The sequence below is a fragment of the Doryrhamphus excisus genome, chromosome 6 (assembly GCF_030265055.1).
Source record: "Doryrhamphus excisus isolate RoL2022-K1 chromosome 6, RoL_Dexc_1.0, whole genome shotgun sequence".
In the NCBI taxonomy this organism is placed as follows: domain Eukaryota; kingdom Metazoa; phylum Chordata; class Actinopteri; order Syngnathiformes; family Syngnathidae; genus Doryrhamphus; species Doryrhamphus excisus.
In genome coordinates, this window is record NC_080471.1 from 7,124,977 (window position 1) to 7,141,954 (window position 16,978).

Here is a 16,978-nt window from a genome sequence, read left to right on the forward strand (position 1 = left end):
TGAATCCCTGATCCATGCATTCATCCCAACCAGAATGGACTACTGCAACAGTATTCTCTACGGTACACCTTCCAAAACCCTCAACAAAATACAATATATTCACAACCCCCTCACCTCCACCCGCTCCCGTCAACACATTACCCCCCGTCCTTAAAAACCTGCACTGGCTTCCCGTCCCCCAACGCATTCACTTCAAAGTTCTTCTCATAACCTACAAAGCCCTCCACGATCTGACCCCCCCATACCTCACAGACCTGCTCCATCCACACAATCCCCCGCGTCCCCTTCGCTCCTCAGACTCCAACCTCTTGGCACTCCCCTGTAAGACCAAGCTCCCAACCTGGGGAGACAGAGCCTTCTCCATCGCTGCCCCCACCCTCTGGAACTCTTTGCCCCATTCACTCCGTGCTTGCCCTGACCTTCCCAGTTTCAAAAAACAACTAAAAACCCACCTCTTTAAATCTGGTTTTAATGTCTAACTTTTTATACCTGACTGCTGTGCCCCGCCCACACACTTTTACTCATCTTTTAACTGCGTATTAACCAATGAATGTTGTATTTTAACGTATCTTTTACTCTGTTTACTTGCTTTTATTCAACTCCATTTTTCTGTAAAGTGTCTTTGAGTATTTTGAAAAGCGCTATACAAATAAAATGTATTATTATTATTATTATTAAAATTGAGTCTTTGACGAGCACCCGTGAGTCAGTGAAACTCCAGTCTTCATCGAGCATGCGTGGGCCAATGAAACTCAAGTCTTTGTCAAACAATGAAACTCCCATCTTTATCGAGCACCCATGAGTCAGTGAAACTCAAGTGTTTGTCAAACATCCGTGAGTTAGTAAAAATTGAGTCTTTGTCGAGCATTCCGTGAGTTAGTAAAAATTGAGTCTTTGTCGAGCATTCCGTGAGTCGGTCAAACCTGAGTTTTCGTCGAGTACTTGAGAGCCAGTGAAACTTGAGTCCTCGCCACGCACCTATGAGTCAGTGAAACGTCAGTCTTTGTTGAGCACCTGTGAGTCAGTCAAACTTGAGTCTTTGTTGAGTCAGTGAAACGACAGTCTTCAGCGAGCACCCGCAGGCCAATGAAACTCTTTTTTGAGCACCCGTGAGTCAGTGAAAGTCAAGTCTTCATTGAGCATCCATGAGTCAGTCAAACCTGAGTTTTTCGTTGAGCATCTGTGAATCAGTGAAACCAGAGCTGTGAGTCAGTCAAAATTGAGTCTTTGTGGAGCATCTGTGAATCAGTCAAACTCAAATCTTCATTTAGTACTCATGATTCAGTCAAACCCAAATTTTGACTGTTTGACTCTTTTGCTCGTTTGCTTTTTCCATAGGAGTAGTAGATAACCGCACAATTAATGACATGCAATGGTGTGTAAATGAACAAGTTAACGAGGAGAAGAGTAGGCGTGAGTCCTGATACAAAAAAAGCTTGACTCATTCATAACTCGCACATCCCAACTACTAACTAACTAACACAAATACAGCTCACCATTTTTCCTCTTTTTTCTTCATCTCTACTGTTTTAATGCGCCTCTAGTTATCTAATCCACATTTTTTTCTCCTTGCTTGGCATTAGAATGTGCAGACGTGTGCGTTCAACCTGATGAAGTCAAATATAGAAGGTTGGCTCTGGCTTCAATCGGCTGTGCATGTACTATAAAATCGTCATGTCTGTCAGTGTTTCCAGATGTGGTGGAAAAGCAAGTGTCATCAGGACGCGCATCCCGGGAACATTCCTGGGAGACTGATGCAAAGCCACATTGCGCACAGACCAAAACATTCCATAAGGGTGTTCAAAGTGTGGCCCGGAGGCCATTATTGTAGTTTGTTTGGTGTCTATTCCACTAACTACCTACTGTTTTGTAGGTATTGACCTACACTGCATTGCTTTTAGTGTCTTTACTGCACAAAATGCATAAAAGTGGCCCCCTGACATGGATTATTATGGCGATGTGAAAAAAATGCTGTGTTGATTTCCCGTGAATGCGATACACATAGCATCACTCCTGCCGGTTCCATCTGGTGAATGGATTGGTTAGAGCTGCAGAGGGGAAAAATCCTACTAAAGATAGAAAAAGAAAGAAAGCAGCAGTGAAGGAGACATGTGTTTACACTCTTCCAATGAAGATGAGATACAAGAAGCACTCAAATTGCTTGTTAATCCATCACATTTCATAACATCCCGATGCATAACAGCATAGGGATGACATCAGTACCCTGGGATTGGACGCAAAGTACGTGCTTAAATATTCTTGGATGACACCCCTTGCCATATCATTTCCTGTCTCTGATCTTGCTTCTTTTAAACCTCTTACATAAAAAGAAGTCTTACATTCCCTCTCCAATAAGTGTTTGCGTCAAAAATACTTTGGGAGATGGTTATTCTATTAGAGGGTATAAATTAAAGTGAAGCCTAATGAAAATAAGAAGGAAAATACTATGTCTTTTGGCGGTGTTAGCAGGAATGCTTGATGCTCAGCGTTGCCACATTGAGCTGAATAAGCACGCCACCATGTCTGTTTGCTCTTTGCACATCTGGAGCAGGAATGATCTGACTGAGTTGCACCACGGTCCACCAAATCAGAGGCGTTGAGCTAGAATCCCGTACTGTGGTGAAGGTGTCAGAGTAATCCACGTGTCTGTTTTCTTTTGAAGACCCTCCATGCAAGGAGAATCCCTACGAAGACATAGAGCTGGAAAGAAGTTGCCTTAGTAGCAAATGTGTCTCACCCGCCTCCTCTTCACCCATTCCTGACACTCCAACTAAGGTATGACATTGGACATCCAGACTATAGATTTATACGAAATGACACACTCATGCATGTCTATTGTCATTTTTCCAAAAGCTGTCCTCCAAGCCAGGCTTCTTCAGACAAAACTCAGAGCGACGCAGCTTCAAAGTCCTAGAACTACGGAAAACCAACAAGGATGCTGGCATGTCCTCACCGTCTCGCATCAGTCCCCCTTCCACACCCAGCAGCCCCGACGACACACCGTGCCTCTCTGGGGACCCGTACAACCGGCGGCGGAGGAAAATCCCCAAGGTATAGTCTGCTTAATTAAAGTCTTATTATTCCATATCATCATATCATATCATCATGTCATCTCTCGTTTATCACAGTTAATGAATTTCTGCAAGGTAGGATTAATAAATGGAATCATTTGATTATAGGGAACACATTTATGGTTTTTGCCATCTCAACAGGGACGCAATAGAAGACCAAGGCTGCATAGCTGAGTAGTTAACCTCCAATTTATTTATTTTTAACTTAAGAAAGGGTTTCTAATGTACTGAAGAAAGACAAAACTTACCACTTCCACTCAAAATGGGAGGATACCTTTGTTCTCTTTATCATCTCAGACATGCCATGGCTGAGGACGATGGTGATGTAATGTCATGTCTCATCAATGCTTGGTGTCATTACTGGCACTTGGTCACCACAATACTACATATATTACTTATATCTCAATTTATTTAGACTAAAAATGGGCCATAGACAACCCCCCAAAAAGTGATCAATTATTAAATGATCGATTTTTCGACACAGTGATAAAGTGAGGGAACGATAGTGGAACCGCGAAGGGACAACGGTGAAGTATGTTGGAACTATTTTAAATAAGTCTCAGTGGTGGAACATAGAACACTGACGCGTTTTTCAAAAATGTATTTATTAATAAAAGATCGCTGTTTGATGATTTAATATTTTTATATATATTATTATATTTTTTATATATATAATTTTTTAAATATTGTATAATTTTGATGGTTGTCGCAGAGTGAAGACCAATCAGTAGGAGTTTCATTGATCGACCAATGAACAGACAGGATGCTAATTAGTACACTACACTTGCTGTGTCACATTTCACGGCGCTATTTCACAAAAAGAATATACCGATGTAAAGAACAAAACAGTGATTTGGGAACTCGGTGGCGCTAGAGGAAACATATCTGGTAAGTTTACATGAATTTACGCAAACATTTATGAAAGTTTATCTTCAATACTATTAGCAAGTTCCGCTACTAGCAACAGTCCTCAATCAACACCGGCCACTTCCTCCTCTGACTTCATTTACACTTACACTTAACTCTACACTTGTTCAACATAACAGAGTCCATATACAGTATGGAATACAACAACGTAATATTTAGGAGTGGGACAGGAGGCCAAAACATGAACATAGCTATGAGCGCTTAGGTGCTAAAATTACATTTTAACAGCAGTATCATGCTAGGTTAGTCTATTTCGATCATGTCTGTACAATTAAACTTGCAGCTCCCTCATCTGGAGATAACTGATGGTTACTTACCAGATACTTACTTACCTGGCAGAGTTTTATTTTAAGATGTGTTGCGAAGCCGGCCTTTTTTTTGTTGAAAGTGAAACATGTTTTTGCTTCTATCCCCCTTCCAGATGGTGATGAAAATCAATGGCATCTTTGAGGCTCGTCGTGGTAAAAAGCGCATGAAGAAGGTGTCGCAGTCCACTGAATCCAGCTCGGGAAGAGGTGAGGGATTCACTTGTTGACGTCCAAATGAGATATTGTGAAAACAAAATGTTGTCTCTTTCAAATGCAGTGACAGATGAGAACAGTGAGTCAGAAAGTGACACAGAAGAGAAATTAAAAGGTGGGAGAGCACTTTACTATCACATGTGAACAGGACAAGGACTTTGCATTTCATGCTTTTTTTGGCTTCCTTTAGCCCATAGCCAGAGGCTGGTGTCGGTCCAGTCCATGCTGAGGCAGACGGGGCGGTACCGTACCTTGGAGAGGGATCTGATAGAGTTGCAGGAGAGAAAACTCTTTGAGTATTTTATCGTAGTGGCCCTTCACAAGACCAAAGCTGGGGTTCCATACCTGCCTGAAGTCACACAGCAGTTCCCTCTTAAGGTAAACTACAAAACAAACTTAAAGGTGCTTTTTTAGCCAAGGAAAGGCCAGAAAATGAATAACAGCAGCCTTCAACATCCATCTTGAAAAGGTGTATGAAAAAGTGATGTTTTAAAACATAACACAGCTGAGATTAATTGAGATTTATCAGTCTAGAAAAGGTTATAAAGTCATTTCTAAAACTTTGGGACTGCAGCAAACCACAGTGACAGCCATTATCCACAAAGGGTGAAAACATGGAACAGTGGTGAACCTTTCAATGAGTGGCCGGCCAACCAAAATGAACCCGAGAGTGCAGCAATTACTCATCCAACAGGTCGCAAAAGACCCCACAACAACATCCAAAGAACTGCAGGCCTCACTTGCCTCACTTAAGGTCAGTTCCAAGACGAAAACCACTGTTGAACAAAAAGAACATTTCAGGCTCATCTCAATTTTGGCAGAAAACATCTTGATGATCTCCAAGACCTTTGGGAAAATACTTTGTGGTCTGATGAGAAAAAAATTTAACTTTTTGGAAGGTCTGTGTCCCATTACAACTGGCGTAAAAGTAACACCACATTTTGGAAAAAAGAACATCATACCAACAGTGAAATATGGTGGTGGTAGTGTGATGGTCTGGGGCTTGCTGGTTCAGGACCTGGAAGACTTGATACTGTGATAAATGGAATGAAAGTTCTGTTGTCCGACCACGTGTTGATGACCTCAAGCTGAAAACAACTTGGGTTCTGCAGCAGGACAATGATCCAAAACACATCAGCAAGTCCACCTCTGAATGGTGGACTTGAAGAAAAACAAAATGAAGACTTCAGAGTGGCCTAGTCAAAGTCCTGACCTGAATCCTATTGAGATGTTGTGTCGTGACCTTAAGAAGGTGCTTCATCTGGGAAAGCCTCCAATGTGGCTGAATGACAACAATTCTGCAAAGATGAGTGGGCCCGAATTCCTCCACAGTGCTCATTGCAAGTTACGGCAAAAGTTTGATTGCAGTGGGGGGGCAATCACTTTTTCAAATAGGCCATGCAGGTTTGGATTTTTTTCTCTATAGTAAAAAGTTTAATTTAAAAAATATATTTTGTGTTCAGTTGTTTTGTCATTGACTAATATTTAAATTAGTTTGATGATCTTAAACATTTAAGTGTGACAAATGTGCAAAAAAAAGAGAAATAAGTGGCAAACACTTTTTCATATCACTGTACTTGTGTTAGCATGGTAAGGTTGTAAATATAAAATCATAATGTAATACTCTGGAAAATGCATACTGGATCCCTGAACGAGTAAAATATCTGGTTTGCACTTTTCTTTGAATAATTCTTGAAATAAACCCCCAAATCGGCTAGTTTATGACACCTGGCAGATATTTGTCCATGGAAGAAAAAATTCTACATTTTCCATCCGTGCTAAACCTAACCTCTAATTTGCACAACCAGTGAAACCACCTATCAAAAAAAAAAAAAAGATTGCTATTACAAGTTATCATGAAGGATATATAATGATAAGGTTCCTTTTTTTTCCCCCCATCCAGCTCGAAAGGAACTTCAAGTTCATGCGGGAGACAGAGGACCAGCTGAAGGTCATCCCTCAGTTTTGCTTCCCCGACGCCAAAGACTGGGCGCCTGTCGACAACTTCCCGAGGTTGGTGTCATTGTGTCGGATGTATAGTAACAACAGGGAGTGTTTCCCAGCTTACTAACTGAAGAATAATACGATGAACATGAAAATTAGATAAAATAAACAAACATTTTTGTGCAAGCTACAAATTGCATGTGATTGATCCCTGCTGCAGTAGCACTGCAAGTCATGATGCCAGCTAAAAAGAAAAGACCTTTGGCGGGCCTGATGTAGCCCGCAGGCTGCTGTTTGCCTGCACCGATTTAGTGTGTCCTTCCTGGAGGTTTCTCATGTTGTTGCAGACGTGATGGCTAATAATTAAATACAAATAAATGCAAATGGGGGGCTGAGGAGGGTGAGGGGTCAGTCATCTACATACATACCAGCAGGTCATGTAAATACGTTTACTTGAATAGCTTGGTACCTCAAAAATGTAAACAAACAAACCATAACCATAAAGCTAGAATGCTAACTAGTTAGCTTCCAATTTATTTACTTATTCTAAGCTTAAGAACGGGTTTAAAACGAACTGGGAAAGAAGGACATAGAAGCCAAAAATGTACCACTTCCACACCGAATGGGAGGAGAACATCTTTTCACTCTATCATGTCGGACATGCCATGGCAGCCCATGACGCTAATGTCTTGCCTCAATAACGGAATATTAATGACACCTAGTGGCCAGAATACTACATATATCTTTTGTCTTGCATGCTTATGGCCGTATACTGAGGCCAGAAAAATTGTAAAAAATTGTAAAATTGAATATTAAGTTGCTGTCTTTTCTCCAGTGAGACATTTTCATTTGTTCTGACTGGTGAGGACGGAAGTCGGCGATTTGGCTACTGCAGACGATTACTGGTAAGTTTGCAATATCAAATATTTCTATCTCTTGTGTCGGTATTGCTTTCACCCTGTGATCATGTATGTGACACTCTCTCTCTTTCTGTCTCTGGTTGTCCACAGCCCAGCGGTAAAGGACGGAGGCTCCCGGAGGTTTACTGCATCGTCAGTCGCTTGGGCTGCTTTGACCTCTTCTCCAAGGTAGAGAAAATGCTTTCAATTCACCGCTACGCTGCACATATACCGATCCTACTAAAAGCATTGCCAAGCTCTGTGGCCGCAGCGCCACTCCCACTCCTTGTGCGGTCTTGTTTCCCACAAGGATACTTGGAGCTTTGTTTTGTAGGACTTGTATGTGTGTCTGCAGCTGATGTGGTTACTGCAGTGGAAACTAAGATTTACAGGCATTTCCACCTGTAAATGCCTGTTTACGCACACCATTGCTTAAGAGGGACATAAATTGGCCGACAATTATGCCCTTTAAAGCCTTTAAGTGGACGTGTCCTTTTGAGCTGTTGTCAGTAAATTCTATTTTAGTGCTTTGGTCAACAAAACCTCTTTCCAATGTGACAGAAATGAACTAGTGTCAACATTTATCAATAACATTCCGCCACCAACTGAGACACAGCATTGGGTACACCTATTCAATGGAATTGCAGCCAATAGGGCAAGGTGGGACGTAACCAAAGTGTACAAAGAAAATACCGGGAAGGTCATTGGTAGGTCAAAGGAAAATCAAGCATCAAATTCCAGGATCACAAAAAAACTCAACAAAAACTGGGGACGAAACAAAAAACAATCCTCAAAACCAGGGCATATAACAACTAGCTAAAGCTGCTAATACAAAAGGGAAACACAAACAGACTCACCAGCCAGACTCCAAACACAGAACTCCAAAATGGTTGAGCACACAGCAAACAGCACAGAGATCACATGACACTTGTCACTTCTGACGTTATTCCGACAAATTACATAAAAAAATATCAGCCACCAGAAATGCTAGCGCCGCAGTATTTGAAAAGTGCGAAAGGTTTGCCAGAGACCATTGTGCCGTCACACCGGCTGCTCCGAGTGTGTGCCTGAATACAGTGCACCTTGCTGGGCCAAGCCAGGTGGCTCCTCCCACTCCTCTGATGTTGCTTCCATCTTCTAAGATCCTGGACGAGGTGGAAAAGAGACGCGCTATCTCCCCTGCTCTGGTGCAGCCCTTCATGAGAGGCATCATGGAAGCTCCTTTTCCCGCTCCGGGGAGGACCATCACTGTCAAAAACTTCCTACCCGGCTCAGGAACGGAGGTAAGGACACTTCAGATAGTTAGGTAGTTTTGCAGATTCACTGACCGCCGTCCCGGCTGCAGGTGATCGAGCTGTGCCGGCCGTCCGATTCTCGCCTGGAACATGTGGACTTTGAGTGTCTCTTCTCCTCGCTGAGTCTCCGCCTCCTCCTCCGAGTGTTTGCCTCCCTGCTTCTGGAGCGCAGGGTCATCTTCACCGCCGACAAACTCAGGTTTGTCTCCCTTATTTGCATACATTAGTTGTGGCCTTGTCCAGAGCGAGTGACTCGTATTGAACAAAAGATATGAAAGAAATGAAAAAGTGCAAGCGGAAGGAATGCTGCGGTGTTATTGGTTGCCTTGGGAACCGTCGCTTCTCCTTTGGAAAACTGTCATGGATGCCAGAGTGGAGTTGGGCTTTGGAGCGAACAAGAGTGCCACTTCATTCACACCTGGTTCAGCTTCAATCGCTTCAGGACTAAATAAAAACATAATAAAATGAGAGGTATAATAATACCACATTTGTGGAAATTTGGCGTCATCAATCGGTTGCCTTAATGAATAAAACGAGAGTAGATGAAGTTAGAAGTGTGGCCTAATTGTAACATTCCACTCATGCCAACAACGGCTTTGCTGGTAAAGACAGTTTAGGAGTGTAGTGCAATTTATCACCACCTTGTGGTAGAAATGAGTGCTGCACTACTGCTGTTTGACAATACTAGGGTGTCTGACATGCACCACCTCCACGAGTGATGTCATCATAGAAGTATCACACTAGATAAGTTTCAGATGTAAGATTTAAATGTACTTTTTGTTCAGCGGTGCTTTTGACTGTTGATAGTTGAATAGTTGATAGTTTGAACTGTTGACCACTGTTCCATGTTTTCGCTATTTGTGTATCATGGCCCTCACTGTGTCAAAGCACAGAGCAATCACTTTTTCACACCAGACCATGTAGGGTTTTTTTCTCCCTTAATAATAAAAAGTTTCTTTTAAAAACTGCATTTTATGTTCAGTTGTGTTGTCATTTACTAACATTTACATTTGTTTGACAATCTGAAACATTTAAGTGTGACAAATTTGTTCCCACTGCTGTATATCTTGTTTATGACGCGTTGTTGCGTGTCTTCGGCAGCACCTTGTCACAATGTTGTCACGCCGTGGTGGCGCTCCTCTACCCGTTCACCTGGCAGCACACGTACATTCCCGTGCTCCCGCCCTCCATGCTGGACATCGTCTGCACCCCGACCCCCTTCATCGTGGGACTCCTCTCCAGCTCACTGCCTCGCCTGAAAGAGCTGCCGATAGAAGAAGTAAGAACATAGAAGGTCATTTGTGTGACCACTTTGATGCTTTGAAGGTCCAACAGAAGAATAACAGGAAGTGACATTGGGTCTCCCGCAGGTCCTGGTGGTCGACCTCGGCAACAGCCGCTTCCTCCGGCAGGTAGAGACATGGAAAACAATGCATCCATAACTGTGATGCACACAAGTGGCAGACTTTGAGCATGTTTGTCTCCTCCAGCTGGACGACGAGGACTCCATTCTCCCTCACAAGCTGCAGGCAGCTGTGGAACATGTGCTGGAGAAGAGGAGGGAGCTGGCTGGTGAGAAAGGAGACCTGCCCAATGGTGAGCGACACGACGGCAGGAATGTTGAAATGGCGACACACAGGCTAAATGTGGCCCATGAATTCACATCACTCGTCCCAGCAGAGCTGTCATGTCACAAAGAGGATCTTTGATTAGTGTTTTGGCAGCAGGGCCTTCAAAAACAGCCATTGCCAATTTTTGACAAGCATTTTTGCAGTAGGTCATCAATTATATTGAGGATCTGTGACTAGATGTTCTACAGCACTGCCTTAAAAACTTGCTGTAGAACATTGATCAGTGTTGCTCCAGTCAGTCAGTCCCTAAAAACAGCAGACGTGTTTTTGCAGATGGTTCTTAAAGGCGTCCAAACACTTTTGTTGCATTAAGTTAATGACTAGCATTTTTCTAAATTTTTCTCAAAACCAGGAGAGTGAGTACTCTTTTCAATTTGAAAATCTCTAATCAGTGTTGTTCCGGTGGACCCTTAAAAACAGCAGAGCACTCCTGTCTTGACATGTAGATCTTTGACTAGCATCTTGTAGTAGGTCATCAATAACAGTGGATTACTCCCGTCATAGATAACATCTTTGATTTGTGTTGTTCAAGTCGTCCCTTAAAAACAGCTCCTGTTAGGTAAAGGATCTTTGACTAGCATGCAGTATGTCCTCTAAAATCTGAAATAGAGGCTCCATGCGTCCTGCTGTTCCTATAAATCCTTAACAACAGCAGACCACTCCTGTCTTGATCTTTGACTAGCAGGAGCAGAGTCCTTCTGCCAGGTACCAGTTGAAGATCTTTGACTGTGTGTGTGTGTTTTTTTTGTTGTTGTTGTTGGCCAAAATCCCTTAAAACAGCAGACCGCCCTGTCATATAAGGATCTTTGACTAGCATTATGTAGTTCAGGGGTGCTCATTAAGTCGATCGCGAGCTACCGGTCGATCGCGGAGGTGGTACTGGTCGATCGCGGCGTGACATTAAAAAAATATCATCCCAGCATCAATGCCGTCACTTGATTGACATACAGAGCAGCCATTCAGATGACAACTGAATGTTGCCCTTCGGGCGACCAATCAAATCAAACGACGTCTCTAAGTGCAGCAGAACTTACGATGTCAGCCTATCATCCATCCCCGTTACTTGATTGACATACAGGACAACCAATCAGATGACAACTGAATTTTGACCTTTAGGTCACCGCTCATGCGTAAACAACGATGCAAAGTGCTAAGCTAGTCGGCGAATTGCGAGATTTTAAGCCCTCGCTAAAGTTTATGGTCACTAAAATGAGTGAAGGAGCTGGACCAAGTAAAAAGGCAAAAACTGGACCAAGTAAAAAGGCAAAAAACATATCACTTCCATACGGATATGGAATATTATACGGATATTATGATACGGATATTATCCATGACTGATAAACATTTGGAAGTGTGCTTGAGGCTGGCTATCAGCAGCTACTGTCCGGACTATGCATCCCTGGCTGGTTCAATTCAGTGCAAGTCATCAAAGTAAACTCAGGTAATTACAAAAAATGTTAATAGTTAATTATGTGTGTTTTGCAATATTGGCTCATTTGGTTATGTAAGGTACATCAACATACATTGTACGTACAAATAATCCTCAATACATTTGAAAATAAATAGATGTTTTGCATTTTTGTAGTGGGTAGATCATTTTGACTCGGTCATTTTAAAAGTAGCTCGCATGCTGAAAAAGTGTGAGCACCCCTGATGTAGTTGGTCCTGAAAAAGAGCGTGATACTCCTGCCATATAGATAATCTTTGACTTGTATTTTAGCAGCAGGTGCTAAAAAAACAGCAGAATTTGATGATGGTTGTCCCAGTAGGTCCTTAAAAACACGAGAGTGCACCTGTCTTGACATATACTTGATCTTTGAATAGCATTTGCACAGCGCTGTGAAGTACCTGTAGCGGATCTTTGACAAATGTTTTTGTTGTAGGTCCTCAAAAACAGCTGTCCTCCTACCATTTAGAACAGGGGTCTCAAACTCAATTTACCTGGGGGCCACTGGAGCTAGGGTCTGGGCAAGGCCCAAAAAAAACCAAAACGCATTTATTAGAAACAGAAAAATATACAAACTTTTTCAGTGCTTTGGTTCCAATTTTCTACAATAAAAGCTCTGATAAAACATTCCACTGTTCTCAAATATCTTAATTTTTATTTTTCTGCACAAAATAAGATGAAAAATAAATAAACAAATCAAGAATAAAGAAAATCAATCAATCAGTAATAAATAAATATAATAATAATAATAATAAAACAGCAAATAATAAAAATGTAAGAAACCACATATAGCTGGTGGGTAGACAAATTATTTTTCTCAGATTAAAATGAACAAAGCATTATTAGAGCCCTGTAGACATGACAAAACACGACTATAGTCACATTTATACTCTTTTTATTTACAACATATTGCGCAACTGCAGGGTCTTGAGACACATGCTAACTCGCTAATTAGAGAGCTAGCGACCTAAACGGTAGCCTTCAAGTTATTTCCTTTAAACTTAAATAGCCAAAAACTTACCACTTCCACACGGATAGGGAGGATAACTATTAACAGTTATTTAACCTTTAACATGAACATTAATCAAACGTAATATTTTTTTCTGGGTACATGATACCATACAGCAGGGGTGCTCATTAAGTCGATCGCGAGCTACCGGTCGATCGCGGAGGTGGTACTGGTCGATCGCTGGTCGATCGCGGCATGACATTAAAAAAATATCATCCCAGCATCAATGCCGTCACTTGATTGATATACAGGGCAGCCATTCAGATGACAACTGAATGTTGCCCTTCGGGCGACCAATCAAATCAAACAACGTCTCTAAGTGCAGCAGAACTTACGATGTCAGCCTATCATCCATCCCCGTTACTTGATTGACATACAGGACAACCAGTCAGATGACAACTGAATTTTGACCTTTAGGTCACCGCTCATGCGTAAACAACGATGCAAAGTGCTAAGCTAGTCGGCGAATTGCGAGATTTTAAAGCCCTCGCTAAAGTTTATGGTCACTAAAATGAGTGAAGGAGCTGGACCAAGTAAAAAGGCAAAAACTGGACCAAGTAAAAAGGCAAAAAACATATCACTTCCATACGGATATGGAATATTATACGGATATTATGATACGGATATTATCCATGACTGATTAACATTTGGAAGTGTGCTTGAGGCTGGCTATCAGCAGCTACTGTCCGGACTATGCATCCCTGGCTGGTTCAATTCAGTGCAAGTCATCAAAGTAAACTCGGGTAATTACAAAAAATGTTAATAGTTAATTATGTGTGTTTTGCAATATTGGCTCATTTGGTTATGTAAGGTACATCAACATACATTGTACGTACAAATAATCCTCAATACATTTGAAAATAAATAGATGTTTTGCATTTTTGTAGTGGGTAGATCATTTTGACTCGGTCATTTTAAAAGTAGCTCGCATGCTGAAAAAGTGTGAGCACCCCTGCCATACAGCATCCATATCAAACATTAAACTTTCATATCAAGGCGGGGGCCTCAAACTAGTGTCCTGCGAGCCACATTTGGCCCGCGGGCCGCGTGTTTGAGACCCCTGATTTAGAAGATCTTTAATTAGTGTTGTTTCAGTATGTTCTGAACAACAGCAGAATACTCCTGTTATATATTTGAACTAGCCTTTTTGAAGTATTCTCAAAAACAGCAACGCTCTCCCGTTATATGGTTCTTGACCAGCGTTTACGCAGCTCCAAAAAATATTTAAAGATATTTGACCATTTCTTTTCCGCACCATCTCCTCCCAGACTCCAGCTCCCTCAGCGCCGTGGTGTCGGAGGCTTTTGTGCGCTTCTTTGTGGAAATGGTCGGCCATTATTCGCTCTTCATGGGCGGAGCTGAGCGGGAGGAGGAGTCGTCGTCCCTCTCTTCTCCCACCTCGCCCACCACGCCTTCTTCCTCCTCCCCCTCCTCCTTTCAGCGAGAGGCCTTCCGTAAGGCAGTGACCTCCAAGAGTTTGAGGAGGTTTCTGGAGGTGTTCATGGAGACGCAAATGTTTACGGGCTTCATCCAGGAGCGGGAGCTGCGCAGACAAGGCCTCAGAGGTACTGAGATATAAAGAAGACTTCTGATTGTTCCACATTTTGGCTGTGAGGAAGATGAGGTCATCTTCGCAATGCAAACGTAAAGGACCAGCACTGACCAGCAGAGAGTGCAATTCTTTAGTATTTCTACTTTTACTTTTTGGAATTTGAATTTTTATATTATAAAAATATTTTACTTCTGCACGGCGGTCGAGTGGTTAGCGCGCAGACCTCACAGCTAGGAGACCAGGGTTCAATTCCACCCTCGGCCATCTCTGTGTGGAGTTTGCATGTTCTCCCTGTGCATGCGTGGGTTTTCTCCGGGTACTCCGGTTTCCTCCCACATTCCAAAAACATGCTAGGTTAATTGGCCACTCCAAATTGTCCATAGGTATGAATGTGAGTGTGAATGGTTGTTTGTCTATATGTGCCCTGTGAAAACATTTTACTATTTTGTATTTTTACTATTTGTGTACTATTTATACTTTGATATTTTGTTATTATAGAAATATTTTTATACTATTTTATTTGACTATTATATTTACTTTTTGTTATATACATTATGCAATATTTGATGTATTTATAGTATTTTAATATAATTTTTGCTAATTAATTAATAAGCATAATTAGTTTGCCGCTTAAACAGGCTGCTGTGGAAATAAAATTAGTTTTTTATTTTCGGTATTCAGATGACTGGTCTTACTTTATCTTGTTAGCTGGTTAGCTTGTGCTTGAATGGAAAAAGGTTCACCTCTGAACCTCTGTTGGAAAATGAATATATGATCTTCTTGGAGCAAATGTTGTGGAATTCTGCCCTCTAAAACTAAATAGCAGGACATTTTTTTACTATGCAGTGAGGTTCCTTAAGTAAAATGAGCACTTCAATATATACTACATCCCCACAATCTTGGTACTCCCATAGTTTGCAACAAAATGGGTGGACTTATTTGATTCTGTTACAGTTAGCCTGTGCGTGTGAAGAGGGTTAGCTCTGTTCCTCATGAAAGTGGAAGGGTGTATATTCGCTTATTCGATTACACTTGATGCCTTTGAAAATGGATGGAAACTAATACCAACACTGACTGGTGAAATGGAGTGAGGTTCCTTTAGCTGGTCAAAGTTAGCATCAATACCTCTGCATCCTGCATCCTTTGGTATGATAATATTTGTTAAACCTGAATTCCAAGGCCAAACCTTGTTATGTTAGCTTGTGCATTTGATTTTGAAGCCTCATAGAATGGAATGAGGTTCCTGAGTTGACAAAGTTAGCATCAATACCTCTGCATCCCTGCTCCTTTGGTATGATAATATTTGTTAAACCAGAATTCCAAGGCCAAACTTTATGTTAGCTTGTGCATTTGATTCTGAAGCCTCATAGAATGGAATGAGGTTCCCAAGTTGACAAAGTTAGCATGTCAATTCTGCTGCACCCCTGCACTTTTTGGAAGGCTCAGCTGTTTCATTATTTTATTTGTTTGTGTATGCCTTTCTATGTGAATATGTGTAGCTCTGAGCCTCAGGTGGATTAAAATCGATCTATTCCAGGTCTGTTTGAGGTGAGAGCGCAGGAATATCTGGACTCGCTTCCTGGCAGCGAACAGCGAGGGGTCAACAAGTTCTTGAAAGGCTTAGGTGAGACTTTGTATGGGCAGCAGGGCCTTTGTTTTAAACGTCACACTAAGATGTTTTCTTTATTTTTTTTCAAGGAAACAAGATGAAATTCCTCTCGAAGAAGTGACCCTTTTCTGGAGGTACTGGAGGACCCTTCCAGTAGTTTTTTTTAGGGCATCTTCCAGTTTCAGAGTGCGTACCTCCCGTTTGGAACGAGGTGTAAATACTTCAGCAACTTTCTTCTCACATTCCCGGGAAACAAATCATTCTTAAGCATTCCAAGTATTTCCTATAGAAGTTTTGACACTTAGTACAACTTCTTCAACAGGAGGCTTTAAGTTAATTTATATTATTTTTTTTAGATACATAATCTCCTTTTTCAGTGCAAAGAGAAACCTCCTGTAGTTTGTTCATAGGCTTTATTTAACAAACTTTGCTTGTTTGTGAGCGCACCACTGCTAAGTCGTGAATTTGTGTGATGAGCACCAAAATGAAGAAGAATGTCCTGTGTGGTAGTAGCTTTCCATAAAGTCAATAAAGTCAGTGGAATCATCTTCCTGTCTGTGTTTTCCATATGTTCTCTCTGCTCTGTGTGAGAGTCGGGTTAGAAGATGAATTATGTCATTTAAATCTGCTGTACATCTCAATGATCTCAGGGTAATGTTTAATAAATCATTAAATTAATATATCCACATTGCATTTTGAAATGCATCTATATTTTCAACCACAAAATATGAATATAAGTATGACAAGCTGTCGACTGCAGATACAACCATTGCATGATGTAATTCGTAATATCACCATCAGGAGGCGGAATAGTTCAATAGTATTTTGCAACTTTGCAAATAAGGTTCAAATGTTAAACTTAGGAGTTTCCAGTAGATAAAAAAAATGTAAAGAAGAAAAAAAACCCACTTCCGATTAATTAATTAATTTAATTATTAATTTAATTATTCCAAATGTTAAATACATATATATGTAAAGTTAGGTTGGCTATAGAAAAACGTAGACAAAAGGGGGTAAAAAACTGACAGATATACAAAAATATAAAATTTAAATAATAGTTACAAGCAACAAAT

General features: G+C 41.3%; 1 protein-coding gene across 4 annotated transcripts in view; it reads left to right on the plus strand.

Moving 5' to 3' along the window:
- The window catches only part of si:dkey-82f1.1 (DENN domain-containing protein 2A), a 51,916-nt gene extending 35,463 nt beyond the window's left edge, over positions 1 to 16,453 (plus strand). For all 4 annotated transcript variants that reach the window (XM_058075088.1, XM_058075089.1, XM_058075090.1 and 1 more), the window contains 16 exons: positions 2,663 to 2,775; positions 2,854 to 3,051; positions 4,420 to 4,513; positions 4,584 to 4,634; positions 4,710 to 4,897; positions 6,423 to 6,532; positions 7,299 to 7,368; positions 7,474 to 7,551; positions 8,505 to 8,645; positions 8,708 to 8,856; positions 9,759 to 9,936; positions 10,028 to 10,069; positions 10,148 to 10,253; positions 14,013 to 14,309; positions 15,834 to 15,920; positions 15,995 to 16,453. In XM_058075088.1, the coding sequence (XP_057931071.1) occupies positions 2,663 to 2,775; positions 2,854 to 3,051; positions 4,420 to 4,513; positions 4,584 to 4,634; positions 4,710 to 4,897; positions 6,423 to 6,532; positions 7,299 to 7,368; positions 7,474 to 7,551; positions 8,505 to 8,645; positions 8,708 to 8,856; positions 9,759 to 9,936; positions 10,028 to 10,069; positions 10,148 to 10,253; positions 14,013 to 14,309; positions 15,834 to 15,920; positions 15,995 to 16,026 (1,934 nt within the window). In that variant the 3' untranslated portion in view covers positions 16,027 to 16,453. The remainder of the gene's footprint in view (positions 1 to 2,662; positions 2,776 to 2,853; positions 3,052 to 4,419; positions 4,514 to 4,583; positions 4,635 to 4,709; positions 4,898 to 6,422; positions 6,533 to 7,298; positions 7,369 to 7,473; positions 7,552 to 8,504; positions 8,646 to 8,707; positions 8,857 to 9,758; positions 9,937 to 10,027; positions 10,070 to 10,147; positions 10,254 to 14,012; positions 14,310 to 15,833; positions 15,921 to 15,994) is intronic.
- Positions 16,454 to 16,978: the final 525 nt, after the last annotated feature.